This window comes from Microsporum canis, genomic scaffold, assembly GCF_000151145.1.
Source record: "Microsporum canis CBS 113480 supercont1.2 genomic scaffold, whole genome shotgun sequence".
Taxonomy (NCBI): domain Eukaryota; kingdom Fungi; phylum Ascomycota; class Eurotiomycetes; order Onygenales; family Arthrodermataceae; genus Microsporum; species Microsporum canis.
Window position 1 is genome coordinate 2,283,344 of NW_003299168.1, and position 27,732 is coordinate 2,311,075.

The window sequence follows — 27,732 nt, forward strand, 5'->3', positions numbered from 1 at the left end:
AAGAGGCAGGCAGGACATGCAGCATGGCGTACAGTGGGTCACCCATATTACCGTATCTCACATATACATTCTTATCTGTGTATGGAAATGTACACTCCATTCTCCATCAGAGTGCAAAAAAGAAGCATATTGAGAAAGAACATCCATGAAAACGGCAGGGAACGGGTCGAGCCAAGGGTACAACATCTCAAGTAATTGGCTGAGCCAAAGCGAAGGCAACTCTTGCATTGGAAGGCCAGCCTAACAGCTGGAGGATGGAGGGACAGGGATGGAAGACATTAACCCGGCCCGGAGCAAGATGTGACTTTGCATGTATATTTCCACAGCTTTTTCAGCCGTTTCCAGGCCCAAGGGATCCGGAGACGCGGGAAGGACGAGGAAAACGACGAAGGTGCAGCTCTCATTTCCACCAACCGCGGAGGCCATCGCAGGCCATATCAACCTTGCATGGAAGCGAAATGTGCAGCCTGCGAGATGTTAAGGGCTGGGAACTGGGATATTGAAACCGTTCACGTGACCTTCAAGTAAATTCCATTTGTTATTCTTTTCCTTGCTTTTTCCTGTTGTTGACATCTTGTCAGCGGCCCCAGAAGCCAGATATCCCGCCGATTCTTGTCGGAGATGACTGGAGATGGAGATTGGGTGGACTTGGAAAGATAATTATAGCCCACCCACAACGTCAGCGGGCGATCGGAGGCGAAGCTAGGCGTATAAGGTTGTTGCAGATCGGGGGCTTCTCTGATGCTTCCACGAGTCGAAGTCCATAGGCTAGAAGAACAGCTTCTTAGTGCCCGCAGACTTTGCCTACTAAAAAACTCTGTTAAAACCACGATTTGGAGTTCCACTGTCAATCAGTGATTTTAATATTAGAGGCTCTGATGTGGAAACTCGGTCACGGAACCGTTGAGACAGTTACATGCATGTAGCCGGGATAGCCATGACAGCTCTGGTGGCTATATAGTAATTATCGGCAGAAAGAGGGGGAAGAGAGAGAGAGAGAGAGAGAGAGAGAGAGAGAGAGTGTGTGTGTGTGTGTGTGTGTGTGTGCGCGTGTGCGGGAGAGACATTTAGGATGCAGACGGCGCCATCCAGGAGCTTCTCTATCCTCACTGCTTTCCTCCATTCCTCCACCATCCCAAGTAGAAGACAGGAGCATTCTCCATAAAGGAGACCAGAGTGGAGGAAGGATGTTGCGTACCTGCAGACAGGCAAGGCCAGCATAGCTTCAGGGACCCGAGCTATACAGTTGACTACGGAGCACTCCGTTGCGCGCTTGATGTGCTTTTCTGATTTGATCAACCCTTCGCGTCGATCTGGCCATGGATACCATGCCTGCATGCATGCTTGTTCTGTTGTTTGTTGGTGGTGCTTGCTTGAAACCGGCCTGTTTTGCAGGATCTTTGTAAATAGCCGGTTGCTCTGTTGTCGGGGAATCCATAGTTGTCTCACGCTAATATACACAATGATGTTGAACTCTGGCCGGGGGTGGCAGGCATTTGTCCCTTGAAGAAAATCATAGTAGAGAAGAAAAACATCTCCCTCCTCTTTGTCCTTTCCCCTTGACCATTAAACCAATTTAGAGTCGGTTTCAGCCCTGCAGTAGTAAAATCTTCCGCTGACCCTCGCGTCATTCCTTAATAAGCTCGTACCCAGCACCTTTTCTGCTATACGTCGTATAAATCTCTACTCTTCAAGCTCGCTGGGGCAGACAGGGTGGTAGACATCGCTGAAACTATGTAGGTATCGGTCCGGAACCCAGTGCCAGGGAATTAAATCTTGGCAGTTGCCGCGTTAACTGTACCACTGATCAAATCTGTTCGCATATCTAGCATCATCACGCAGCAGATACTCCATTCTCAACAACTCGCTGCATGACAACACATTCCTGAGACAAAACCACTATAATATGGCTTCTTCTCTCCAATTGCACCAAGAACTCAGTACAGAACTGTTTCATAGCTCCTGTACGGTTGATTGACCTGCATTACAACCACGTGGAATCCTATAAACCAGTATTAACTCCGTGACTCGTCTTGAATCCGGGCTGAGGCCGCCCGAAATTTCGTTGATCGTGTACAGCTCCTAAAAAAAGGAAATGAAAAAATACAAGGTCAAGTTTGGGCAAGTTGGGTTTGCTCCGCGGCGGCATTATCAACGCTGTTCTCTGTTGCTGCATCGTCTTTAGGGCCATCAGCGCTATTCTCAATTTCTGCCTGAGATTTCGCTGAGGTGGCAGTCGGTGTTGGCGCTACGTCGAAAAGCACCTTCAAATTTTTCCCGTCATCTATCTTATCCAGGTGGCTCAGTTTACTCCTCGAAGCAATCCGCAAGGTCCTCCAAGTTTTGCTAGCTTTGGCTTTCTCAGCCTCTTCTTTTTCATCATCATCCTTTGCCATGTCGATATTAAACTCATCGTCTGTAATGCCACTCATGTAAAAATCAAGGCTAGGTATTGCAAATCTATCACAAAAGGTCAGCCGAATCACCACTCATATTATTTCGGCGCTGCTGTACCTTTCAGGTTCTTTCAAACGGTTAAGATCTCCAAGGTTTGATTCTGCAGATAGGAAACTGAGGTCCAGTGAGCCCATAGGCGTGGCGCGAAGCCGCCTGTTGGCTGTTATTTTGGCAGCGCTAGACTGAGTATCCAAATGACTCTGGACGGGAACAGGCGGTCGTTCAATGGGAGGGCATCCTTCAGCTTTCCATCGAACCCAGTTTTTATCCCTTGTTAGTACAGTGTCAACCATTCGGAAGTAGAACTTCCCATCCGCGCCTTTTTGCAGATAGCTCGCAATAGATGATTTCATTTGTGTTGCCCATTTCGCCTTGACAGCAGACTTAGTTATTGCCAGACTTAATAACTTAGGAGAAATTATTGTATTACTCACGTCCTCATCACTCAACACATATCCATATAGAACGGATTTGTTTGTGGAATCCGCTAGTTTAGCCTTGGACTTTGGCGTTAGTGAAAGCAGAAAATCAAGAAGAATCAACGCTTGGACTAGAATGTGTCTGCGGAAAGACACATCATTGATCTATGCTGAAGTTAGTAGCAGGAATAACAACTCAGGTGTTGCTCACCATACCTCAAGCTCGAATAAATCCCTACTGGTTAGGTATTTGGGATTGAAGCTATTCGTTAAATCGGATCCCCCCTCACCTCTCTTGCGCTTGATACCTCGCCGTGATTCGTCTGAGCCCTTTGTCGTGCCACGAACCTCTAACTTAGAGCTGACTTTTCTAAAGCTTGAAAGCGTCGCTTCCAGTCCAGATTTCAAAGATGCAAAGTGTGTTGCGTCAAACAGTCTGATGGGTCTAGAAAAACTCTCTTGAAGACTCCAAAAGGCAGAGTAAAGGGCGTCAAGTTCAAGTTCTGGTTTATCATCATAAGATTCCTCTGCGCGCTGCACTGAAGAGTCAATGCCCGATTCCTGAGGTGTATGCACGGTTGTTGATTCCGGCTGGCTACCCTTGGCGGTTGAGAGTAGGGTTGTATTCTCTTGTTTATCTATATCCATCACTTCATCACCTTCCACCTGTGCCCTAGGTTGTAGGTCGAACGTTGTGACGTTTTCCGTGTGATATTCTCCCCTGAGGTTCACAGAACTCTTATCTCCCAAAGGGAAAGATTGGAAAAGAAAAATAAAAACCCTCCCACAAAAGACTGTGTCCTCTGCACGGGATAGTCTCCTCAGTAATTCATTACATGACCGGAGAATTATCAAGCTCTTTTGTTTGAAGTGTTTCTAGGTCTATCAGCCACTAAGCTTCAATCACAACTTCACCATATGAAGGAACTCACAGCAGTATTGCGTTCTCGCCTAGATTCAAGATAATCGAAGACCTTCCTACATCCGTCTATCGTTTGGCTATCCAAGAGTTCCTCTATAAGCCAGAATATAAGGCCAGGCTCGCATTTTTCTATTATAGAACACTGTTAGTATACTGGATGCTTAAACCCCCCGCCGTGGCCCACCGAGAAGCTTACCGTTATCCGAGAATATTGAGACAATGTCCAAAAGGTTCCATATTTGCATAAAGGACGGGTCATTGATGGATGTTGTGGCCTGATAGCAGCTGTGTTAGAAGATCCTTTTGCCAAACTCGGGGATTATAAGGGACGAACAAGCAGGTCGTAGAAGATTTCGCGAAATGCAGTCTCAACAGCTGCAAACTGAGTCTGCTGGTTGCTCCCACCTGGCGCACCATCGTCGCCAGTTAGAACACGATCGATAATGTCTCCTAAGCTAGCTTCCGTCACTGGTGGCTCGATTGAAGGTGTATCCTTGACCGAGCCAGCTTTCTCTAGCAAACTGTGGATGACATTTCTGTACACCTTCACAGCTCGGACATCCTTCCCAACCATTCTAGGCCCTCTTTAATTTCTGTTTCCGCCGACTGGCTGGTTTGCTGTTGAGCTGGACGAAGAAGCGCAAAGAGTTGTAATTGTCGACGTTGTTGCTCTCTTATTTTTTTTTTCCTCTTTGAGCTCTTTTAGAGCTTTTGCCGCACATGATCCGTGCACCGCGCCAAACCTTTTCGCCTAAGAAACAAATATCAAAACCAACATAATGGACCGTCATTTCTAGGAGCTGCTGCGCAAGAACAAGGCGCAATTTCTTTGGCTCTAATGACCGAACTACAGATGCGCCCGGCAATGGCGCGTGGCCTCGATGCCCGTCCAACGGTTAATGACTTTCAGGACGAGAATCCGTGGGTGTCTCTAGCTAAAGCTCACTGGTTGAAGCCTAGCAAAGTGCGCAAAGCGAGACCGGAAGTGGTCAAGAATGAGATCTGGGATCCTTTACAACGCGATGGATTTCCTCTCCACTCGCTTCTAATACTAGAAAATCTCCATATCCTCGAGAAGTACGTACATATGTGTTCTCGACCTCACTGATTGATTTGGCTGACATTTTTTCGCAAAAGGTTCCTTTGGCCAACATATACTGAAGAAGCATCGAATTACCATATTATGTTAATTGCGGTGATCGTAGGAATAAAAAGAAGGGAACATTTGCCTATTTGGAGTAAGTTTGTCGCAAACAAGAATATGCGTTTTTGAATACTTGTCTAACGGTCCTTTAGGCCATTTTTTTGACCGCCCTGCGGACTTCTCAACTCTCTTCCGGCGTATACTCTCCATGAATCTCGATGCTACACTACCGTTGCCTTCGAAAGTACACCTTCTTTCCTTTGTCATTGGTGCCTTCCAGTCACTTGAATGCAGCCAAATTCGCAAAGAGTGTGCTCCACTAGTCTCCATTTCTATATGGGAAAATCTTTTCAGCAAAGATTCCAGAGACAACTTGCTTCAGCAGTCAGGAGCGTTGAAAAAGGCGTGGCGATTGGCTAGTAAGCGATATGACTCTGCAGATGAACAAGGGAAGTCGAGGATACGGTTTGAAAGATCATGGCTATATTCGATGCTACTAGATTTTCTCCGGCGTACAAATCTGTCTCAAGAAGAACGCAATAACGAAGACAACACCAGGTTTTGCGAGAGATTCCTTGAGCTGTTGGTGGATCTCGAGAGCCAGCTCCCTACCCGGCGATACGTAAATGTGTTATTAAAGGATCTCAACATTCTGCCCGTTCTTCGCAAGAGCAAACTCTATAACCATGAGAAAAATACCCTTGTGAGAGATTTCTATGTCCTGTTGCGACGGTTTATCAACTTTTCAATCGACGATCAATCCGGTCAGCATCAATCGGCACAAGAGGCCTATGAGTTCCATTGTCAAGAACTAGCAAGACTTCAGAGAACAGCGCTTAGACACTTCAAGGAGGAATTGACGCTACTGGCATTAGCTAATTATGGATCGCTGGAGAAACGATCTGAGCTTGCGGAACATCTTCGCGGTATTGATGACTCGCAGCTGAAACGGTTATGCCACCTGTTGGGATTTAGGACCTCTTATCCAGATCACACCAATATCATACCTGACCGTGAACTACTCCTAGAAATCCTCCTTTTACATTTCGAACGGCGACCAACCTTTCAAGAAGTCACAGCTGAAGTCAACGTGCTTCCCACTGAGAATTCGCTGTATGATCCTGCCCTGGTTCGAAACGAGGCATACGATGGTTCCAGGCCCCTCGCAATCCCAAAGCTGAACCTCCAGTATTTAAGTTTAGCTGACTTTTTATGGAGATCCTTTCTTCTATACCGGTCAGAATCCTTCTATGAGATCAAGAGTGACCTAGAATCAGTAGTCAAGCGAATGCAGCCCAAAGTGGGACATGATGGTAAGGTCTCCTTTGATGGGTTCTCGAAGATGGCTCTGCCTATTTCAAGGCCTGCCATCATTGACGTTGCTCAGGCAAGAGTGGGCACCCTCCATCCAGCCTATGTTCGCTCGGAAATAACTCTTGAGGTTGGCAGACTTGGTGACACTATTCGGCAAGAATGGGAATCGCTTCGACCAGATGATGTTATTTTTTTGCTTTCAGTAGCCCCGAAAAAGACGGAGAAAGCAGCTTCCGTTATTAATCAACGATCTGAGTTTAAAGACAGTATCAGTATTTTGCACGTTCGAACTGGTGCTGTTGTTCAGATACTAGATGATAATGGGCGTCCGTTGCGAGATACAACACAGAGCAGAGCTAATGGATACCCTCAAAGACCTCGCCTCAGGAGACTTCTTGTGAACTTAGATGCAGTATCCTACAAAGCCGATCTAGATAGAGTCCAGAAAGGCAAACCAGATATCTACAACTCCATGAATGTGCTTGTACGCCGAAGGTCCCGCGAGAATAACTTCCGGCCTATTCTGGAAACTATGCAATCGCTGACCATTACTGATGCAGAACTTCCATCGTGGCTACAGGAAGTTTTCTTAGGCTATGGTGACCCAGCTGGAGCGAGATACACGGAGCTCGAGAACCGTGTAAAATCAGTCGACTACCGAGATACATTCCTTGATTGGCATCATCTTGTGGAGAGCTTTCCAGGGCAGAAAATTGAACCAACAGAAGACTCTACAACCATATTTGGGCCTCCTTATGTTCTTGATATAGTTGATGAATCGTCAAAAGCCGAAACACTGAATCCACCCAGGAAACGAAGACGAGACCAGGCGGAATCAGTTCAGTCATCCTCCAATTCAATACGAGTATCTACCTATAAACCTCCTAATCCCGGCCCCTATCCTATGGATGCCCCAAAAGTCAACCGGGTCCGATTTACTCCTGCTCAAGTTGAAGCCATTACCTCTGGAACTCAACCAGGGCTAACAGTAATTGTTGGCCCCCCAGGGACCGGCAAGACAGACGTCATCACCCAAATAATCAACAATATCTATCATAACTTTCCCCAAGAGCGTACCTTACTCATTGCGCACAGCAACCAAGCACTCAACCAGTTGTTCCAAAAGATTGTTGCTTTAGATATAGATGAGCGCCATTTACTTCGACTTGGCCATGGCGAGGAAGAACTAGAGACCGAATCTAATTTTGGAAAATTTGGTAGAGTCGAGTCATTTCTTGAGAATCGTGTGAAATATCTTGCAGAGGTTGACCGTCTTGCAGCTTCTATTGGAGCCGAAGGAGCCCATGGAAGTACTTGCGAAACAGCCGGATACTTTAATACTGTCTACATTCGACCGGCATGGATCAAATTCTGGGACAAGGCACTCTCCGAAAATTCGACAAGTGAGGACATTATCCAATACTTCCCCTTTCACAGCTTTTTTTCCAATACTCCTCAACCTCTCTTCCCAGCCGATGCCTCAAAAGAGACACTCGTAGATATTATCGAGGGGTGTGAGCGGCATATAGGAAAAGTTTTTTCTGAATTAGAAGATATACGGCCCTTTGAGATCTTAAGGCAACAGCGAGATAAAGCCAATTACCTCCTAGTTAGGGAAGCGAGGGTCATTGCTATGACCTCGACACATGCCGCAATGAGACGACAAGAGATTTCTGACCTTGGTTTCCACTATGACAGCGTGGTTATGGAGGAAGCGGCACAGATCACAGAAATTGAAAGCGTGATTCCATGTATGATGCAAAAGACGAAAAGCGGAGAATTCCCGCTTAGGCGAATTGTGTTATGTGGTGACCATTTACAAAACTCTCCGATCGTTCAAAATATCGCATTCCGTCAGTACGCCAACTTTGAACAAACGCTATTCCTACGGCTCGTGAGATTAGGTGTACCTACCATCAACCTCGATCAGCAAGGTCGGGCTCGCCCCTCTATTGCAGAGCTATTCAAGTGGCGGTATGAGAAACTAGGCAATCTCCCCATTGTAGAATCTCAAGAAGAGTTCAAACTTGCCAATGCCGGTTTCCGGTATGACTGCCAGCTCATCAATGTGCCCGATTACCAAGGCCAAGGTGAAAGAGAACCGACTCCTCACTTTATCCAGAATCTTGGTGAAGCTGAGTATGCAGTTGGGATCTATCAATACATGCGATTACTTGGGTATCCGGCATCTAAGATCTCGATTCTAGCCACATACGCCGGTCAGAAGGCATTGATTAAAGATGTTTTAAGCCACAGGTGTGCAAAAAATCCTCTTTTTGGTCTGCCAAAAATCGTCACAACTGTAGACAAGTACCAAGGTGAACAGAATGATTGTGAGTAATCGACCGTATTCCATCTCGGTACAAATATTACCGGCTAACACAGTTGACTTAGATATCATTCTCTCACTAACCCGCACTAAGACTGTGGGCTATCTCCGAGATGCGCGACGATTAACGGTAGCACTATCACGAGCACGCCTAGGGCTCTACATTCTAGGCCGGCGAGAGGTCTTTGAATCATGCTTCGAACTCAAGCCAGCGTTTGATATCCTAGCTCAACGGCCAGATAAGCTAATGCTTATACCAAATGAGCTATTCCCAGCGACAAGAGCTGTCGACTCTTCAGATAACGAAGGTACTCCAATGGAAAACCTGGAGCATCTTGGCCAGTATGTATTTGAGATGACCCAGGCAAAAGTGAAGGCTCTTGGGGTAGGCCCGACAGTCGAAGCCAACGATGAAATTGATGGGCCAATCGGAGAATCTGACGAGGAAGATGACACTGCGCGTGAAGGCGCAATCGAGTAGCGCATGTTCTTGGTATTTAGTTATCCGACCTTTGGTCTATTTATTGTATGAACAGCATACTATGTATTTCTTTCGAGTATGTAAACACACCAGATGTTAAAGCATCACACCTATAATGAGACAACGGTTTGTAGTTCTATTATGTATATTCTGGCCTATATAAATTTAGCTCATATGCCTTGGGTTGATTTACATCCGCTAATTGGCCCTGTCAGCCATGTCCCGACAATTTTAACAACTTGTTGAAGCCAAGAACAAGCTATTCAATATCTTGTAGCCATCCGGGATTCGCTAAGAGAGTCTAATTTAGAAACTTTGAAACCTGGAAAAAAGGGGTAAGAAGCTTGCGAGGGACTTACTTTCTCAGTGTCCACATATATCAGGGCTTCTTTTTTTCTTCCATGATGTTTCTTGGGTCCCTGAAGGCTTGTGCGATATACCTACCCATATAACGGGAAATCATAAGCAATAATTCGTTCCAGCTATATATCATGAGTGCCTTACTTCGTATGGCTGCCCCTTGCCACAACTTTATCCGCTGTGTTGGTAAATTTTATGCTTGTATAGGCTAACCTGTTGCCAACTATAAGGGAAAACAAAGTAAAGCTCGTTAGTTAGGAACTCCAAATCGCCAAACCCACCAATGATAACTAACGATAATAATAATATTCCATTTGAAACTTCGAAGAAAAGGTGAACTTACACTTATCGCATGTTACCTCCTAGAGCGGCTTAGTTAATGTAATATGTAATTCCTCAAGCCTGTTAAGTAGAGATCACCTACAGCCAGTATCTTGTCGCCAATCTTCCCACCTGAGCCCAGATACGTGACTGGTAATGTGGTCAGAAGCGCTCGTATCCAAGAAGGCCAGGAAAAACAATCGTACCATTCAAATCAGTCGATACGCCAGTCGCAAAGAGGCCATGAGAGGCGACAGCAAGCGACCCTCCAAGATCCACTACAAGCAAATTCTCGTTAAAAAAAAAAAAGGAAGCTATAAGGGAGTGACTTGATTCGTGCATACCCATGCTGGCGATTGTGCCTCCATGAAGGATTCCCAATCGGTTCTGGAGCAGAAGAGCATCAGCTGCATATCAGAAAATTCCCCCAAGCCCGTGTCAGATATAACGACATACTGTGTGTTCTTTCTGCACATCCAGCTCAAAATTGACCGTTCCTGGACGAGCTGCAGTGATCCGTAGCTAGACACTGGATCAGCATCTCTTATAACACACCCTCTTCATACTTCCAGGCCCTGTCAGGTCAGTAGAGGCAGGCCGGAGACCCTGGACTTCTCAGGCTCCCTAGAGGAAGTACCCCAGTGTCTGATGAACATGTAAGAAGAGGCAACGTACGTTGTCCAGCAGCCTACGTATTTGCTCCTGTTAGCCATGGACCCATGCATCTGGTAGTATCATTACTCCGTACGCTCCATCCGCCGTACCTTGGTTCCAACCCAGAGGTCGCCCGAAAATTTGCCCATACCTAGAGTCAAGCCAACCGGATAAGCCTGGTGTCGACCAAAGAGCTCTTCACCCAACACATACCGAGTTAACAAACTTCAGCGTGGCCATCGTCTCGTCCGTCTTCCTTTTACCGTTGATGTATGTACGTATCAGTATTTATACGTAGTTGAACAGAACTTGCATCTTCGTCTTTTATGTGGATGACTAATCCTGCGTCTCCCATCCAGTCCAACCATCCAGAACACCCAAGAGTCAGCAACCAGTCGTGTTTTAAATACGTCTGCTTCATACAGATACTCCGTCCCTCTTTGCATATACACTGCGTATTTTGACTGGTAGGTTGCAGGCACCCTGTACTGTCTTTTTCCACCGGCGCTAGCCTCGGACGTGGCCGCATCATGAAAGACCGTCCAACTGACCCATAACTACATAGTACTATGTATGTATGTCTATACCATAGTAGACAGATAGACAACCCGCTGGATGGAGTCTTGAACATGTTACAGACCTGTGAGCCGAAACATGATGACAGCGAACTAGAAACACGGACGGGGTGCTGATCCAGGCTTCTCTGTTGCGTCCGCAGGGAACGAGCCCCGTGTTCACAGGGAGACGGCCAAGCAGCCATTCATTCAGACTTTCGCTGATATAATAACTGCTCAGCTATTATTATGGGCCCCAGGTCATCGATATACCTGGACTAGGGCACGCTCCGTCTATATCTATGATGATATAGGGGTAGCGAGTTTGGAAGGCTCTTGAAACAGAAGCAGAAGCAGGGAACGGACACCGACCAACATCCAACATCATCCACAGAGCCCTGGCTAGGCGCCTTCGAAAAGATAGAATAACTAGTTATACGTGCCTTTACTGATGTCTATAACCCATCATTAGGCTTTTCTAGCTGCCAGAACCAGCCGAGGAAGAGCCTTTCCACCAAGGACCTCTGCCACCCCATGTCGGTGGCTGCAGCGGCGCGGGAACTGTAAACTAAATCGATGGAACCCCGAAGTTTCTGCAGGACATTAAATGCCACGCTACTGTGTACGTCTTGGGCAGCTGCATAAGCCGGCTTTGTGCCGTTTTTCTGCTGTAATCGGAGGGTTTGATGGGAGTACGAGATGAGCTTTGAAAAAAAAAAAAAGTTATATATACCAATCGGTCCCTCCCCTCGTCCGGTGGTTTCGCCTTTCTCTCCAGGCGTCTCTTTTCGACTCGCTGAGGCAAATAGAACACGATAAGATGCCGTCCTCTTTCCTCCAGCGACTGGAAGTTCCCCATCCTCCTGGCCAGCCGCGCCCAACATGGCTGCTGAACAACGATATAAAGCCCATAGAGAAAGACAGGCGCACATGGAGTATGTTCAGGAAGGGACATTAAGCTGTCCTAGCCCCCGTCTCTTTTGATCTAATAAAGGATAAAGGGCTAACTATGTGTTATTAGGCTGGCATGAATACTTTTCGTTTTGGTGCGTCGGTGCTTTTAATATTACAAATTTCCAATTGGTAAGTCGGCGACCTTTCTTTGCTCGATTGGCGTACTCAAGAAGATCAAGTTATTAAAGAAAATAACCCAATAATCTGACTTCTCCCTTGCGTAGGGCTCTGCTCTTCTGGCTACTGGGCTTAATTGGTGGCAAACTACGGTCGCAACCTTAATTGGCCATATCCTTGCGTCCATTCTCATTGTTGTCACCAGCTTCCCCGGACTGGAATACCAGATTTCATTCCCAGTTGCTATGCGCATTAGCTGGGGTGAGTACGGAATCCAGCTCGAGTACCAAAACTTTGTTCGGGATGTTCTTCTGACTACCCTCCTCACCAGGCTTCTACGGATCTGCTTTTGTTGTTCTGAATCGCATCTTGCTTTCGATTGTCTGGTTCGGAGTGCAATCATGGCAGGGTGGGCAGATGGCATATGTCTGTATTCGTGCCATCTGGCCTAGTATCGACAAGATACCTAATACTATTCCCGCTAGTACGGGTATGACACTACCGGCTTTCGTTGGATTCGTCGTCTTTTCCGTCATACAAGTCCCATTCTTGGTTCTCGGCCCTGGCCGACTAAAGTACCCGCTACATGTCGGTGCTATCGGTGGCTTCATCTGTCAACTTGTCCTCGTAGCATGGGCTGGTGGTACCAAGGGCTCACAGGGCTTCGGCGAGATTCTTGATAGCACGAATAAACTTAGCGGCAGCGACGCCGGCTGGATGTTTCTCCTCGGCATTGGTTCAACAATGTCTAGTATTACTGCAGGGACCTTGAGCATTGGTGACTACGCCCGCTTTGCTCGGAAACGATCCGCTGGCATTTGGTCCCAGGGAATGGGAGCGTTCCCCGCCTGGCTAGCAAACGTGATGGGCATGTTGACAATTGCAGCCACTCAGAAGCGATATGGAGCCGCTCTCTGGAGCGTGGCCAGTCTTTTAATGGCGATTCAAGATGCTGACCCTAGCTCTAAGAACCGTGTTGGTATCTTCTTTTGCGCCTTTACCTTTGGGATCACACAGCTCGTGCTCAATATCTCCGGAAATTCCTTCTGCGGAGGTACCGATATGTCTGCCTTGCTTCCGAAGTATATAAATATTCGGCGTGGACAGGCTCTGACGGCTATTTTGGGAACGGTGATCAATCCGTGGTACCTCTTGAGTGGAGCGCTTGTCTTTATCTCTGTGCTGTCTTCTTATGTCGTCTTCCTACAGCCTTTCGTTGGCATTGCGGCAGCTCACTACTTCATCATACAAAAACGACGACTTAAGGTCCCAGATCTTTATATTACTGGAAACGAGTCAATTTACTGGTATAACTATGGCGTGAACTGGAGAACCGTCCTTGCGGTAAGGCCTTTTTTTCACCTTTGGAGAATTATATCCACCCCTCGTCATTAATACTAATTTTTATTCTCTTCATTAGTGGGCCATCGGGGTTGCTCCTCATATGCCTGGAATGGTGCATTCTATAAACCCAAAGCTTGCTGTCACAGCTGGAGCATCCCAGCTATATTACATCGCTTCCCTAACCGGTTTCTTTATCCGTAAGTTAATCCAACAAGACGTATGTGGCAACATTACTTACCTGTTTAAATCCTTCAGCTTTTACCATCTCAGTGCTGCTTGACTACCTTGTGCCAGTCCAGGCGCAGAAAAACTTCATCCAGTCAGTTTCCATACGGGAAGCTCAAGATATAGCCAGTGAAATGGCGGAGTCGAGTGAAAAGTCTGCCGTGGGAACAGCAGATTTTACTCCAGACAGAAATAGTAGTGTTGAGCACAAGGTCCCAAAGACAGATTCCAGGTCTCTCTGTTAACGCGAAAGATCCTGTTATGAAGGCTGTCTTCTGCCGAAAGCTCCCTACTCCAGCATATGTTTATACTTCATGTTTTTAGAGATTAATTCTAACACGCACCTGTATTTGCTGATATTAGCCGCTTAGAGTGATCCAGTGACTCTGCTAACATTTTTAATATATATTAATTCCTATCACACTCTTATATTCTTCCTTCTACCGATTTTCCCATCTCATAGTGAAGCCTGTTGTGTATTATGTAATCCGCATGCCTTTTAACCTCAGATTCGTTATTCTTTTGTTTCTTCCATGCGTTGAAAATTAATTCTGATCAAGGTAGGATTATACCCGCTATGATAGATCGATAAAAACCTGCTGCACGGCAGAGTCCTCTTCTGTCTAGCTGTACACGATGGCGGCCGTACCGTTCCGCCCGTTAGAGTACCTGGAGGGTCGTCCAGGTACTACCTTTCTGAAGCTGTATCAGCAACCTTCGACAGCTCTTGCGGTGTTTCGACGGATGCTACCACATCTTGGTATGGCCCAGTTCTAAGATAATAACGAGGTTTTGCTAATAATATCTTAGCAAAATGCTTTGTCATGGCACTGCTTTACCTCAAAGATCCCCTTCCAGCAACCGAACTAGAGTTATGGGTTAGATCGGATAGCAGACGGTATTACACTTATTTCTAAGCCCAGGATCATAGGGAAATACCTACTAATCGAAGAGTTGAATATAGTGAAAGAGATAACTCGCTCTCAATTCTCGGCCGCCTACATATACTTTCGAGCACAACCACCTCTAATCATGTTCGCGCCTACATGGTCACAGAACCGTTTTCTACCTCTCTACGGCAAGCTCTTATGGGAGAGGACCAACGCCACTCGTTTGGAGTTATATCAATGACTCCTGATAAGCACCATGTCTCCGTTGCAGATTTAGATGAGTATGCAAGGCAGCAATGGGAGGCCGTGCTTGGGTATATGGTTGGGATGAGCTCATTAAGCGGTGGACGGGAAACTATCACCCTGAGTAAAGGAGTAAAACAACTTCTTCAGGCATGCCATCTGGTTGAGATCCGGGATCGAAGAGTTGAAATCACAAAAGAGGGGTTCGCTTTCGTTTTACAAGATGTCAATACCCAGGTCTGGCATATTCTAATACTCTACGTTGAGAATGCAGAAGCTATCCACATGGAGAGTGTCGAGGTTCTATCATTCATTTTCTTACTTAGCAGTCTCGAGTTGGGCCAGTCTTATGAGAAGAACGACCTCACGCCTACCCAGCTTCGAACGCTTGCTGATCTCACCGACTTTGGCATCGTATACCAGCATACACCGGCTTCGGGATCAACTCGATTTTATCCAACGAGGCTGGCCACTACACTTACCTCCGACTCTCTGGCTATGCCAGGCCCAGTCTCCGGCGAACCCGTCGTCCCAGCACCCAGCACAGGCCCCACCTCAGCCACTGACGGAGGGACTGGATTCATCATCGTCGAAACAAACTACCGTTTATATGCATACACTTCATCCCCTCTACAGATATCTTTAATCTCCCTCTTTACGACCCTAAAGTTTCGATTCCCGAACCTTATAACGGGCAAAATAACCAGACAGTCTGTCCGTCGAGCCATTGAAATGGGCATTACTGCTGACCAAATTGTGTCGTATCTCACAACGCATGCTCATCCACAGATGCGTAAGACAAAAAAGTCTACCTCAAATGTTGCAGCTTCGATATTACCACCTACTGTTGTCGATCAAATACGGCTTTGGCAACTAGAAAGAGATCGAATAAAAGCAACGTCTGGGTTCCTTTTCAAAGAATTTGACACCTTTGCAGAGTTTGAGGCCCCTTGCAAATATGCTGAAGAGATCGGTGTATTGGTGTGGAGGTCTGATTCGAGGAGGATGTTTTTTGTTACCAGGCATGAACAAGTCGCTGCATTTCTACGTAGTAGAGCGGCCTCGAGGGGTTAGAACGAGAGAGAGAGAAGTGCATGGGACTATAGAAAGCCTGACACACAGCTTTTATCTCACAATATTCGTTAATGAAGAATTCTGGTAAGCATCCAATTGGTAGGTATACCTTCCAGCAGCTTTTCCAGGGTTACGACGGCGCACGATTGGGCGAATTGATTGATGTACGGATTATTTTATTTCAAATAACTGCCTGGAGCAAGGCTAACTAAGAAACACACCCTTTTTTTGGATTCCTCCCATTTTCCTCGTTTTTTTCCCATGACTTTTGTTTTCCCTTGGTTGACATCATTTCAAATTCATCAAATAATCAACATTGGTTTGGAGCTCCGCACAAATAGCAGCTGGGATTTTGAATCACCAACGGCAAATGCAGCACCATCCGTACATGGAATCTGCATTATTCAACTGACGTCGACTTCTTCTTAACCGAAACTCTTTCGGACCGAGCGGAAAATATCCATGACCCCAGTTTCACCTTTTCCACCAGTCTTCTCAGATTTAGGGTATCCCTTATCGATTTCAGTGGCGAAGCGCTGGGAAAATTTGCGGCCGAAACGTCTAGAGTACGCGTCTTTGAACTCAGTCAAGCTAGCACTGGCTTCAGAAGTGAGGCAAGCTCTCTCCAACACCATAAAGGCACGCTTGATGTAGTAGTCGTCCAGATTGACAGACATCGGAGCCTTGCCTTCGATGGTATTACCTGCGATTCCATAGCCAGTGAGAGGATCAGGCTCGTTGAAAGCGGCTTCATAGCGGAAACTGTTCATCAACGTAACAAGTCTCCCAAGCCAGTAGCCGTATGGCTTCGCAACTTTGACCTTTTACAAGTTATTTCCCGTCAGCTTTGTGAATAAGGCATATAAAGATTGTTAGTGAAGGTACTACTTACCACTTTTATATCAACAATGTCACCAGGAGACGGAGCTTCGACGGAGGCGCTGCGCTGAGAAACACGTCCATACTTGTCGACGGTCAACGAATCCGCATTAGGGTCCTCACAGTAACACTGGGCCCCTTTGTGGATTGGATAGAGAGGGGGCTCAGGCAGGATATCTGCCTTTGGGTGGAGGATTCCCAGGGTCTTGCTCTTGGGCAGTTGACGAGGAGGAACGAGGTTTGGTCGACGGTCTCTAAAAGCTTCAACGGACCCTTTTTCAGACTCATCAATGGCTCTCTGAATGTCTTTCGGCATTCCGATGGCACCATCATTGGGCCCCTCGTAGCTGGGCAATTCCTTGGGACCATTGAGTGAGTAAAGAGGAGGGCAGGATGGTTTTGGGCCAGCGGCATTCTGCAAGGATGGGAAGTAGAGCGAAGTCGATTTTGGCAGCGGGATGCTGGTCTTGTAGGTAGCCTTGATTGTGGCCTGAGATGAAGTATCCGAAGCCGAGTCAGGGGAATAGTTGAAGGGTGCTGCTTCATTTGCCTTCACATCACCACCTTCATGAACCTGAACTCCACGTAAGGCCTTCAACTGCTGATACCCAATAAATGGCTTCTTTTCCGATTGATATGGGTTCAGGTTTTCCATTTGTGTCTGCCCAGTTAATGGCCAACGTGGGTTGGTAACAGTAACTGGCTTTGGGATGCATGACACCGCCCCTCGAGATACATACGCTGGCAAGGGAGGCAAAGGAGGCTCAGAAGAGTTCACTCCAGCTGACTGAGATTTAGCTGCTTGTTTTGGATCGAAGATGCCCTTGGTTCGGACTGGAAGTGAGCTGCTTCTAGTAGCAGGTGCAGTGCCAAACATGGGGTTCCCATCACCTGCTTCCCCATCTGACTGACGACGGATCAGGGGCTGCAGTGCATTTTTAGCAAATTGATGAAACGAGGTCGTCAAAGACGACTTCCTGCCAGACTTCGCAGCATCTTTGCCTCCCTGGAGCAGCGGGCGGGAAGACGAAGGAGACGGGGTCTCCCGCAAGTATCTAGATCGAGGCATCTTCCACTATCTCGTTGCTTTGTCTTTGTGGAAGCTCCCTTTGACCTTTATATCATCAGCTGGGCAAAACCAGCAAACCTGCACAGATTAACAGTGCAGTATGAAGAGAAAGAGGTTGTTGTTAGTGAGAAGAAGTTGTTTATAGAAAATTTTTATCATTTCCTTATTAGGACGGGAAAAAATTAGCAGGACGTGTATTGTGGCACGCCTGGACGACATAAGCATGCGTAACGCAGTAGGGCAATATCAAACCAAAAAAAATGTAGAGCTAATCTGGCTATTATGGCCATTGTCACTAGATATAGTATAAGCATCTGTTGAGCACTATAACATAATGCCCCCTGTTATTTATATCTATTCACTGCTGGTCATGATTGTTCCTTCGGCCACTTTCACAGCACTGCCCTGAAGATAGACAGTCTCGATCTCCTTCTTATTCTCCTTCAGTATAACCTGGATGCCTATCTCGCTTCTCTTCCCCATCTCAACGCCCTGGATGATCGTATAAGTCTCCTGGCCCTTTGCATTTATCTCGGGATCAGTGAGAGTCAGGTAGGATGCTAGTCCACTTGCAGCACTTCCGGTAGCTGCATCCTCCAGATTTCCAGCCATCATGCGAGAACGAATGACCTTCTTCTGAAGCTCATCATCCCATACATCTCGAACGTAGAAATAGACCGAGACGTGGCCCTCGACATCCCAACCGTCGTCTAAATAACCTCCGTCTGCCACACCTTTGGAATGGATAGATTCGGTTGCCGTTGTGGCCTGAGCGAGTGTCTCGAGATTTGGGAGGCGGATATGCACTGCGGTCATCCCCTTGACTACGGACACCACTGGAAATCCATCCTGACAGGTTTGAGCATTCAGTGACGATGCCAGACTTGGATGGAGTTGCAGAACATCCGACAGCGGCATCCGGGTGGAGTGGATATGGACATTGTGCGGGATTGAAGCAGAAACTTTGCTCGGATCCCCTGGCATGACCGAGATCGGTATATTTCCAGCTTTGGTGATGAGTCCAGCAGGGTTATTGTTTTCCTTGGAGTGGACGAGTAACCATGACGCAGCGCCGATTGTCGGGTGGCCGGCAAACGGAAGCTCCTGGTCAGTCGTAAAGATGTCTATCTTTCTGGCCTGGCCGGGATCAGAACTCGCCGGATGGAAAAATATAGTCTCTGAATAGTTGAATTCTGTTGCTAGCAGCTGCTTCTGCTCTTGAGTAATCGGGTTAGACTCAGAGAGAAAGACGACGGCCAACGAGTTACCCTTGAAGCGTTTGGTGGTGAACACGTCCAATGTCACATACCGGAGAGCGGCTGCCATTTTCCGTAGTCGCTGAGGATATCACCGAGTAGATGCTGCTTTCAACAATCTCTATACATAGTACAGAGAGAATATATATAAAAAGTTGTTTGGTTGCGTTCATCATTTCTCGTATTTCGCTGGTTAAAGGGCGTGCGATGAGGGGGGCTGAAAGCTAAAAAAAAACTCCCGAAACGCCGTAAAGCCGGATTGAATATATTATTAAAGAGTGTAACAATTCATCCCCCAAGTTGCACGCCTTGTAAATGCAGCATAAGATTATACACCAAGAAGCCATTAACCAAAGCCCGTTTACTCTGAATCACTGTCAACCATGAATCCAGCCATCATTTTAGGCCGTCGTGATCGTGTCATCGTGATAGGTTCATCGTCATCCTCATCATTGTCATCATCCTGTTCACCTATAGATTTAGCAGGTATGTCGGCCGCAGTAGATGACCACTGGAACGTCGGCGCTGGCGATTTTTCTCCAATATCAAATATGAGGTCGTCTTCCGTAGATGTCGGTGGAGTCTGCGCTCTAAGTTGAGAGGTAGCGCCCAGTTCTTCAACATCACTTCCAGACGCTGGGTTCTGGCTCCTTGCACGCTTCCTTTGGCTGCTAATTTCATCTTCCTCGTCACTGTCACTTGAAATAGCCTGTTTTCGTTTCCCCTTCGCCTTCCCGGTTCTCTCCCCTAGTATATCTAAAGCCATTGCGTCCTCTGTTCGCTGGGCCTGCCTTTTCCGTCTTTCTGCCTCTCGCGCAAAGAATTCTTGATCAGCTTCATCATCAGTTTCATCATCACTAGCATTAACAAAGAGGCTACTCTTGATCTTCTTTTGTCGTTCAAGTGCGTTCTGCTCACGCGCTAGTCGGCGAGCGTTTAAAGCTTCCTCGTCAAGGTGATTGTCTTCATCCTCATCTCCCTTCTTGCCCTTGCGCCTCTTTTGTTTCAATTCTTTGAGTGCTTTTGACTTTGAACGGAGATTTGGAGGGAAGAGCACTTGATCAAGGCCTAGGTCTTCTCCCTCAGAATCACTGCCAAAGTTAACATGGGCTGTAGAGTCGTCATTGTTGGTGGCCGTGCCAGCTATACGTTTTCGACGTATAAGCGTGTGAGGGTCGACCCCATCAATTTCAGGGGCTGGATTATCACAATGTTGTTGAATAGAATTGTGGGTCTCCTCGAGCACTGCGGATGAAATGGAACCAGGTATACTCCAAGGGGTGCCCAAAACATCTTCACCAGCCAGCACCAGGCCGGCAAGCGTGAAAAGGAGACGCAAACGACCATTTTTAAACATTGCTGTTTTGCATTTTTCGTCAGGGCCAGAAACCTCTATTAAATGGTTAGTCAAGGTGGAGCCAAAATGATTCTTTCAACAAATACCTATTGCGGGTGTGCTTGGGGCAATATCGACAATATCGGCTGCATCTTGTGTCCCCCGTGCCAGATCCGCGAGCTCCCAGCTCTTCCTATCTTTCAGCGCGTTATCAAGGATCTCACATAACCATCGAACCAAGTCTTCACTACCATCTGCAACCAAGCTTGACACGACAATTCGGATGTTTTCGTCAGTCGTTCTAGTAGCATTAGGTTTGATCTCCAACTCTGCAGCAGGTCGAGATGTAACTGTCAGTGTCTGTTTGTCGTGGCCGTATTCCAAGTAATGCACAGTAGCAGGAATTTTGCTAAACAATAGCTCTGTAATTAACTGCGGCCGCTCGTCAATCTTCCGGAAAAGCTTCTTTAGGATTTGGCGAACAAGTTCTTCCCATTCCCCAAAAACAGGATTCGAGGAGGCTAGGCCCTCCGGCCCCTTTATCATCCTAGTGAAGAGTGCTATGATGTCTAGCCTGAACAAAAGCACGCTCAACTCTTGTTTAAATGCAACCCTGTAGAAAAATCGATGCGCACGTTTCAGCTGCTCAGTATCCAAATCGCGATAGTAGGACGCTAAGGCAACAAAGGTGTTGACAGAACTTTGTGTGCAAAACTTAGAACAAAACCGTTTAAAATCAAACGATCTCTCTGCAACACTGCGAACAGCTTCTGCCCTATCCGCTGCTTCTTCGTCCTCCGAATTATCAAATCCATCATCCTCTTCTCCCATGTTCTCTTGGCTCTGATTTTGCACCTTTTTCTTACGCCTTGATATTCGCTTAGATCGGACTTGCATGTCCACATTTTGCTTTGAATATTGCTCTAACATCCGAAGGAAAACATGCGCGAGCTCTGTGCAGGCGTCAAGATACCAAAACCCTTGGCCTTTATAACCTCGTAGGGTAGACAAAATCCTGTCGTGGGTTGATTCTTCATAGAAAATGCGGCTTTGGATATTCTCAGCAATCTCTTGGTCTTCTTCAAGAGCGGACTTTGCCATTTCTTGAACTGTAAGCAGAGTTTGTGTAAATGATAACATGCCAGCATTAAGGTCCTGCCATTCTTTGTTGTCGAGACTGGTTTGCATGAATCGATTAAGGGCAATAAAGGTTTCCTGGTTAAGGACACTCGCTACAAGAGCAAAACTGTCAGGTTCGATCTCTTTTGCAGAGCCAGTCGCCTTTCGGCGAGCTTCCTCTTGCTGCGCACGGCGCGCCCGTTCGGCATTTAAAAACCAAGAGCCGACGAAGAAAAAATGCCGGGACGAAGATTCGGTCAGACGGTCAGACTCTCGCTCCATAGCTTTTCGTATACTGGTCATTAGAGGATTGAACCCCGAATCAAGGAACTCTTCAACAAAAAGTCGAAGATGGTGGAGAGCAGAGGAGGTTAGGTGAACCTGCATGTTAAAATTATTCGACGTTTCATCCATCACCGGCCGTCTCCCTCTCGGTTTATTCCATCTCTTAGTTTTATCCATCTTGTCAAACGCCGCTTGGTCATTAAGTAGAACATCTTGGCCCGATACAGAAGACACCTTTTCATCCTGTCGTTTTACCCAGATCATAGTTCCAAACCTGCCATGGCGAGTTGGGGCGTGCTTTGAACGATCACGGGTTAAAGAGCTTTCAGCATCCATTAGTCCTTTCAGTTCATCAGTGCGGGTTGCACTACGTTGGCTGTTGTCCATGAACAGTTGTTTAACTTCAACGCCTTTGATGAGATGAAACAATATCTCGAGAAGGATAACATCCTGGAAGGTGAACTCCTCTTCAATGTTTGAACATAGTGTGAGTAGCATGGCGAATACGTCTTGATTATGAAAAGCATTGATTGTCATTGACCTTGACGTTTCATCTTCGTCGCCTTCCACTAAAAGATTTGGGGTAGCGTTGATTATTGTCACATTTCTAAATAAATATAGGACAAGTTTCAAAATTCCTTCGTCTCGCGATGATCTTTCCGGTCGAGGGGTTGTTATGCTTGGGAGGCCAATGCGGATAATTGACCGGAGAATAGAGTTAGAAGGATGGCCGAGTATCCCTCGTTTATAAGAAATCTGGGCGCGCTGGAGGTAAGGGGTGTGTCGATGGTGGTTAATAGTCATTTCGCTATGGATTTCAACTGGCCATGTTAAGGGAACGAGCAATTCTACTAAGCAAACATTAGCCATATTCTGCAACAAATTTCTACGTATAGACTGGGGTTGCGGCCTCACAGCATGCCAAAGTAATCCTTGACTTGTACTTGTCTGTCGGCTTAACTTCATCCCATAGAGCCAAAATCGGTATTAAGTCGCCATTGACAAGGTTGCTCTCGGCCAGGCATCTGGCAACATCCAGCCGATTCAGTTTCTCGTCGTAGAACCGTAGCCATTTCTTAAGATCTCGCAGACACCCCAGTGCATCATCTCCAAGAGTATAACGTCCAGCTTCATCGTTCGCAGATCCGCCAAGCTACCATACATCCGTCAGTCCTAGCACACTGGGAGACGCTATAGATATGAAGCAGGCTACTTTACCGCAGTGACAAGGCTGTAGATGAATGAGCGCACTTCGGGGTCAACCACCTGGTCGCCCGCCTGCGCAACCAGCGGCTCAGCATCCATTACTTAGAATGAGTAGTATCTAATACCTCAATACTCCTCGTACCAATTAGTTTGTTAATTAGACATCTTGACTTGTAAGGGAGGATCAATATTATTTATTCTTTTAACTGTCGTTGAGCTGTTTTTTTCAATTAAACGCCAAACGCCAAACGCCAAACGCGTCAACTTGAGACGCGCTTCGGGAACGGTAAAATTATGATCCGCTAACCCCCGAAAATAGCCGCAAGCCGGAGAAAAGTGACGTCGCCGAGGCTCAACTCCACGTGAAGCGATCTTTCAACATAACAACAACAGACAACTTCCATCACTGCTGCGGCTGGGTTTTAATATTCTTCTACCTTTTCAATACGCTCAGTGCTTAGTCCACAATGTTCCGAAGCGCAGTTGCAGGACGTTTGTTGGCGGTCAGGCCCTCAATTGGTGGGGTTCGTGCGTTTAGCTCAACTCCTGCGGCACAAGTGGCCGCCGAAGTCAAGAGTCTCGGAGTAGTTGGCGCTGGACAGATGGTATGAACAATTTAACCCGTGCTCGCACTCAATGGACTTTGCTGTTGATAGTTAGTTTCTATAGGGTCTGGGAATTGCGTTGGTTGCTGCGCAAAAGGCAAATATCCCCGTTACTTTGGTTGACAACTCCCAAGCGTCTTTAGACAAGGGGCTCAAGTTTGCCGGTAAGCAGTGTTCCGGGAAGAGACCTTATAAAATTACCAGTATAGAGCTTCGACACTGATGGGAATACAGAAAAACTCCTTGCCAAAGATGTTGCAAAGGAGCGCATCACACAGGAGACTGCTGACAAGGTCCGCTCAATGCTCACCCCAACCACAAAACTCGAAGACCTCTCAAGCTCCGACTTCATTATCGAGGCTGTCCCTGAAATCCCAGATCTCAAGACCTCGATCTTCTCCAAGCTGGTTCAAATTGCTCCTGCTCACGCCATCCTTGCCACAAACACTTCCTCCATCTCAATCACTCGAATTGCCGCCGCAACTACCAATGATCCCAAGGACCTTTCTGGCCCATCCCGCGTTATTTCTACTCATTTTATGAACCCCGTCCCCATCCAAAAGGGAGTGGAAATTATTACCGGCCTTCAAACTTCCCAAGATACCATCGACACCTCTCTCGAGCTGATGAAGCGAATGGGTAAAATCGCCGCTCGATCCACAGACTCACCTGGATTCCTAGCAAACAGAATCCTTATGCCATATATCAACGAGGCAATCTCATGTCTGGAGAATGGGATTGGCACCAGGGAGGATATTGACAGTATCATGAAATACGGAACTAACGTTCCCATGGGCCCCCTGACTCTTGCTGATTTCATTGGTATCGATACATGTTTGGCCATCATGAATGTTCTGCACCAAGAAACTGGAGACAGCAAGTACCGGCCCGCAGGACTGTTGAAGAGAATGGTTGACGCCGGCTGGGTGGGCAAGAAGGCTGGAAAGGGCTTTTACGATTATTAATTGCACTCTAAAAGGTTGAGGTTGAGGTTACTTCAGTTAAGTGAGAACCGTTCGAGTCTGTAATTTATGGTGAAGGTAGACGTTGCAGGTGATAAAATATCAATGTGTTAAGCATATAGACCGCCACTTAGGATTAAAGTATTAAATTTTGAATTCTGGCAATTTTTCTAGTAAATTCACCGTATAGCAGAAATGAAGCCTTATTCAATATCTACATTACTACCTAAGAGTAAGAGCAACAAGCTTTGTGTCAGAATATTTCAGGGGGGGATGGGAGCCAATTTACATAGGAGTAGGAAATGGACCAAATAAAGAATAGTAATAATTAGTTAGGGTATATACAAAAAAGAAAGAAAAATTCACCTACCAGCCCCATTGGCACGAGACAACAGACCTAGCTATCCGTAACTTTCATTAATCATCGATACACAAGCTGCGACTGGCTCGACATATGTCTTAGTCCATTCTTCGGCATACCTAACGATGGGCTCCTTGGAGATACACCACCGCTGGTCTTAAGGGCATCGGAGCCAGAGCGTTTATATCCAAACTCAGTCAGAATTGGGGGTGGTGATAGGGGCGACTGGGGCGTTTCTCTGCCGCTTGTAAATGATTGTGTCGTGCCTGAATGGCTGGAGTTGTTCGCGGACGAGTATCTACTAGAAGTTGCTGTATCCTTGACGGCATCGGGGCCATTGATCAGAACCATCCGATGCTCTTCGAGGAGACCGTATCGTTTCTCAATGGCGATTTTGAACCAGCGGCGGTCCGAAATTACCGTAGAACTTAGCTCGTAGAGGGTATAGTTTGTTTCGCGTTGTAAATCCCCCAGCTTCTTCATGATGCCGCTTTGAAGTGCTGAAGACTCCAAGCTGCCGTGATATTCCAGTTCACCAATTTGGTCCTTGTGGGTTTTATCCAGTGTGTCTTGCTCCCGCTTATGTGAAGCGTTTAATTTGTCTAGTATCACCTTTTCGCGTTCTTCCCGGTTAGGCTTACCCTTCAAATGTCGTTGCATCTGGACAAAATTGTCATCTTCATCCTCTTCCTGTCGAGTAAGGAGCTCGAGACTTCTGGCGGACTGTTCAGCCTCCAAGGCTCTTTTGCGAAGCTTGAAGTTCGATTCGTAGGCCTTTTCGAGTTTTACTCGCATCTGGTCAAAGTCTACCTGTTTTGAAGCGGCAGCAAGCTGGATCCGCTGGGCGCTATCCTGATGTCTATTGATGATCATAGACTGTTGAATCTTGTTTATCTTAGCCAGCTCTCCTTGCAGCCTCTGGATTTGGTTGGCTATAGATATTAGGCGCTTTATTTCTTTGTCGTGCTGCACTCGGCGTCGCCCTTCATCTTGTCTCCTTTGTCCTTCCTCGTCCTGAAGCTTTTGGGCGTTCTCCTTTCGCATTCGCTCTTCGACTTCTCGTCGTTCAGTGCGCTCATTTTCCGCAATAATTGCGGCGAGTCGGGCCCTTTCACTGTGTATTGTCTCAGAGTCCGCTCTGGGTTTTGCTCCATGTTGGCCCGAGTGGGCGCAGCCACATGTACCACCCCTAGCGCCGCAGTAGCAACTGTACACCGTTAGTTAGAGAGCCATGGCAGGATGTAAAAAAAGGGGACGTTGTAATCCATACCAAAACTCCGCACCACAGTGGCAAACCACGTACCCAGCGTCAGCTGTCAGGTCTACCATCGCCTGGCACTTGTAACAGCGTCTCCAGCCATTAGACGCAATACTATCTATTCTTTCGGGGTAAGGGGCCTGTGGACAATGTTCGTGGCTTTGGTGTGCTGCTCTTTGGCAGGCGGTACATATCGACTGCTTGCATATCGGACATTTCTGAGTGGAATCATCCAGCTTTATTTTCTTTGGAGGTATCCATTTCCCGCAGTTCGGCGAAGGGCAGTACCACCGGCTTGTTCGCGGGATGGCGTACTCCTGTACCTTTAACTTATATTCTTCCCGAAGTACAGCGTCGACGTTGTGTAGGATTAACTTCGTAGGGATGTCTTCGAGGCAGCATTTGGGAGGGAACTTGCTCTCGTTCTTCATGGCTGTTTCTATCATGCCGGAGAAGCATGCTAGACAGTACTTGTGTAAACATCCCAAAGGAACCAGATTCTTGTCCAGGAGTTCAACAAAGCAACTTGCGCATTCCCTGATAAAATTAGGTAAACGGTTAACCGTATGTCCGTAAATTGGAGATTTGATAGAAGAGTCAGTTATAGATGTCTTACCGAAAGCTATTGCGCTCCATCAGTCGAAGCTTGAGGTTCTTCGTCTCTTTCGATGTTTTGACGCCCATACGACCAAACGATGGGCCTGGCGAAGTAGATTCAGGCGATAGACACTGCTCTGGGGGCATGTCTCGAGCGTGATCCTTTACCGCAGGTGCCTGTGTCCGAGCCGGCGTAGTACCATGAGGATACGATGATGACGGCGGAGGTGACCGTCCGCCATCGTTCTCGCGGTGTGAGCCTAAAGAACCCTTTGAAGGCCGATCCGTCTCCAACGGCTGGTTGATGATCTGTAGCAGCTCCTGCGAGACATCTTCGGGAAATATGTGAAGTTCTTGCGGACACGGACGATCCGCACGATGCGATGGCAACTGACCGTTGTCCAGCAGCAGATCCTCCAACCCTACCAGCTCTGGCCACTCCGCAAGCCTGTCAGCATCGTCCACCGGGCCTTGCAGAGGAGCTTCGAGATCGCGAGTTAACTGAGGAACCGACATGGGGTATTAGATCGCTAGACCAAAATTGTCGTTTCTGATTCCCCGGGAGCTTTCAACATTCAGCAACAGTCGCATTCTATCAGGACAGACACGGTCGATGGCCCTGGCATCCGGAACGCAGCCCTTCTTAGCGATAAATAACCCGAGGGCTTGTGAGATAAGAGAGGTATTAAACCGTAGACACAAGACTCATTTCACATGTAAAAAAAGGGGGGGGGGGAAGTATAGAGTAAACTCTTGGGAGCGCATCTATTTCGCGTAGTTATAAAACAAAAACCTGGAGAAGCGGAGAACTTGTCGACAAGAAGGATCCAAAGGCCATACATAACTAATAGTTAGGCTGACAAAAAGGAACCGAGGGGCCTCTGAGAGTGAGGCTCGCCTAGGATGAGTACGACTAGGCACCAACCTCCAGGGTTTATTTATGGTATCAGACGGCGCGGCGCGATGGTTGGCTGCTTCGAACGAAGAAAAAGAAAGC

General features: G+C 47.0%; 10 protein-coding genes across 10 annotated transcripts; 4 read left to right on the forward strand and 6 right to left on the reverse strand.

Moving 5' to 3' along the window:
* Nucleotides 1–2,111: 2,111 nt before the first annotated feature.
* On the reverse strand, nucleotides 2,112–4,372 carry MCYG_02307 (nuclear matrix protein; the record flags this gene model as incomplete). Its single annotated transcript, XM_002849327.1, has 7 exons — nucleotides 2,112–2,460; nucleotides 2,515–2,864; nucleotides 2,892–3,041; nucleotides 3,093–3,752; nucleotides 3,809–3,927; nucleotides 3,995–4,073; nucleotides 4,133–4,372. 7 exons carry the CDS (start codon nucleotides 4,370–4,372, stop codon nucleotides 2,112–2,114), a joined length of 1,947 nt encoding a protein of 648 aa, XP_002849373.1.
* A 264-nt stretch (nucleotides 4,373–4,636) lies between these two features.
* MCYG_02308 (intron-binding protein aquarius) lies at nucleotides 4,637–9,066 on the forward strand (the record flags this gene model as incomplete). Its single annotated transcript, XM_002849328.1, has 4 exons — nucleotides 4,637–4,875; nucleotides 4,936–5,036; nucleotides 5,095–8,589; nucleotides 8,651–9,066. The coding sequence occupies 4 exons, from the start codon at nucleotides 4,637–4,639 to the stop codon at nucleotides 9,064–9,066; spliced, it is 4,251 nt and encodes a 1,416-aa protein (XP_002849374.1).
* Nucleotides 9,067–9,325: 259 nt separating this feature from the next.
* MCYG_02309 (conserved hypothetical protein) lies at nucleotides 9,326–10,641 on the reverse strand (the record flags this gene model as incomplete). Its single annotated transcript, XM_002849329.1, has 11 exons — nucleotides 9,326–9,367; nucleotides 9,426–9,492; nucleotides 9,571–9,649; nucleotides 9,770–9,788; nucleotides 9,851–9,897; nucleotides 9,954–10,025; nucleotides 10,092–10,134; nucleotides 10,204–10,253; nucleotides 10,416–10,435; nucleotides 10,512–10,552; nucleotides 10,615–10,641. The coding sequence occupies 11 exons, from the start codon at nucleotides 10,639–10,641 to the stop codon at nucleotides 9,326–9,328; spliced, it is 507 nt and encodes a 168-aa protein (XP_002849375.1).
* A 1,134-nt stretch (nucleotides 10,642–11,775) lies between these two features.
* On the forward strand, nucleotides 11,776–13,840 carry MCYG_02310 (uracil permease; the record flags this gene model as incomplete). Its single annotated transcript, XM_002849330.1, has 6 exons — nucleotides 11,776–11,890; nucleotides 11,977–12,038; nucleotides 12,134–12,287; nucleotides 12,358–13,370; nucleotides 13,447–13,567; nucleotides 13,626–13,840. 6 exons carry the CDS (start codon nucleotides 11,776–11,778, stop codon nucleotides 13,838–13,840), a joined length of 1,680 nt encoding a protein of 559 aa, XP_002849376.1.
* A 391-nt stretch (nucleotides 13,841–14,231) lies between these two features.
* MCYG_02311 (RNA polymerase II transcription factor B subunit 2) lies at nucleotides 14,232–15,802 on the forward strand (the record flags this gene model as incomplete). The annotated part of the gene is made up of 3 exons (XM_002849331.1): nucleotides 14,232–14,355; nucleotides 14,406–14,493; nucleotides 14,560–15,802. 3 exons carry the CDS (start codon nucleotides 14,232–14,234, stop codon nucleotides 15,800–15,802), a joined length of 1,455 nt encoding a protein of 484 aa, XP_002849377.1.
* Nucleotides 15,803–16,227: 425 nt separating this feature from the next.
* Nucleotides 16,228–17,336, reverse strand: MCYG_02312 (conserved hypothetical protein; the record flags this gene model as incomplete). The annotated part of the gene is made up of 2 exons (XM_002849332.1): nucleotides 16,228–16,623; nucleotides 16,695–17,336. The coding sequence occupies 2 exons, from the start codon at nucleotides 17,334–17,336 to the stop codon at nucleotides 16,228–16,230; spliced, it is 1,038 nt and encodes a 345-aa protein (XP_002849378.1).
* A 768-nt stretch (nucleotides 17,337–18,104) lies between these two features.
* MCYG_02313 (phenazine biosynthesis protein) lies at nucleotides 18,105–19,076 on the reverse strand (the record flags this gene model as incomplete). Its single annotated transcript, XM_002849333.1, has 1 exon — nucleotides 18,105–19,076. The coding sequence occupies one exon, from the start codon at nucleotides 19,074–19,076 to the stop codon at nucleotides 18,105–18,107; it is 972 nt and encodes a 323-aa protein (XP_002849379.1).
* Nucleotides 19,077–19,367: 291 nt separating this feature from the next.
* MCYG_02314 (topoisomerase 1-associated factor 1) lies at nucleotides 19,368–23,051 on the reverse strand (the record flags this gene model as incomplete). The annotated part of the gene is made up of 4 exons (XM_002849334.1): nucleotides 19,368–20,398; nucleotides 20,450–22,597; nucleotides 22,662–22,899; nucleotides 22,965–23,051. The coding sequence occupies 4 exons, from the start codon at nucleotides 23,049–23,051 to the stop codon at nucleotides 19,368–19,370; spliced, it is 3,504 nt and encodes a 1,167-aa protein (XP_002849380.1).
* A 368-nt stretch (nucleotides 23,052–23,419) lies between these two features.
* MCYG_02315 (fatty acid oxidation complex subunit alpha) lies at nucleotides 23,420–24,522 on the forward strand (the record flags this gene model as incomplete). The annotated part of the gene is made up of 3 exons (XM_002849335.1): nucleotides 23,420–23,557; nucleotides 23,622–23,721; nucleotides 23,792–24,522. The coding sequence occupies 3 exons, from the start codon at nucleotides 23,420–23,422 to the stop codon at nucleotides 24,520–24,522; spliced, it is 969 nt and encodes a 322-aa protein (XP_002849381.1).
* A 418-nt stretch (nucleotides 24,523–24,940) lies between these two features.
* MCYG_02316 (IBR domain-containing protein) lies at nucleotides 24,941–27,251 on the reverse strand (the record flags this gene model as incomplete). The annotated part of the gene is made up of 3 exons (XM_002849336.1): nucleotides 24,941–26,087; nucleotides 26,184–26,675; nucleotides 26,755–27,251. The coding sequence occupies 3 exons, from the start codon at nucleotides 27,249–27,251 to the stop codon at nucleotides 24,941–24,943; spliced, it is 2,136 nt and encodes a 711-aa protein (XP_002849382.1).
* Between the last annotated feature and the right edge of the window lie 481 nt (nucleotides 27,252–27,732).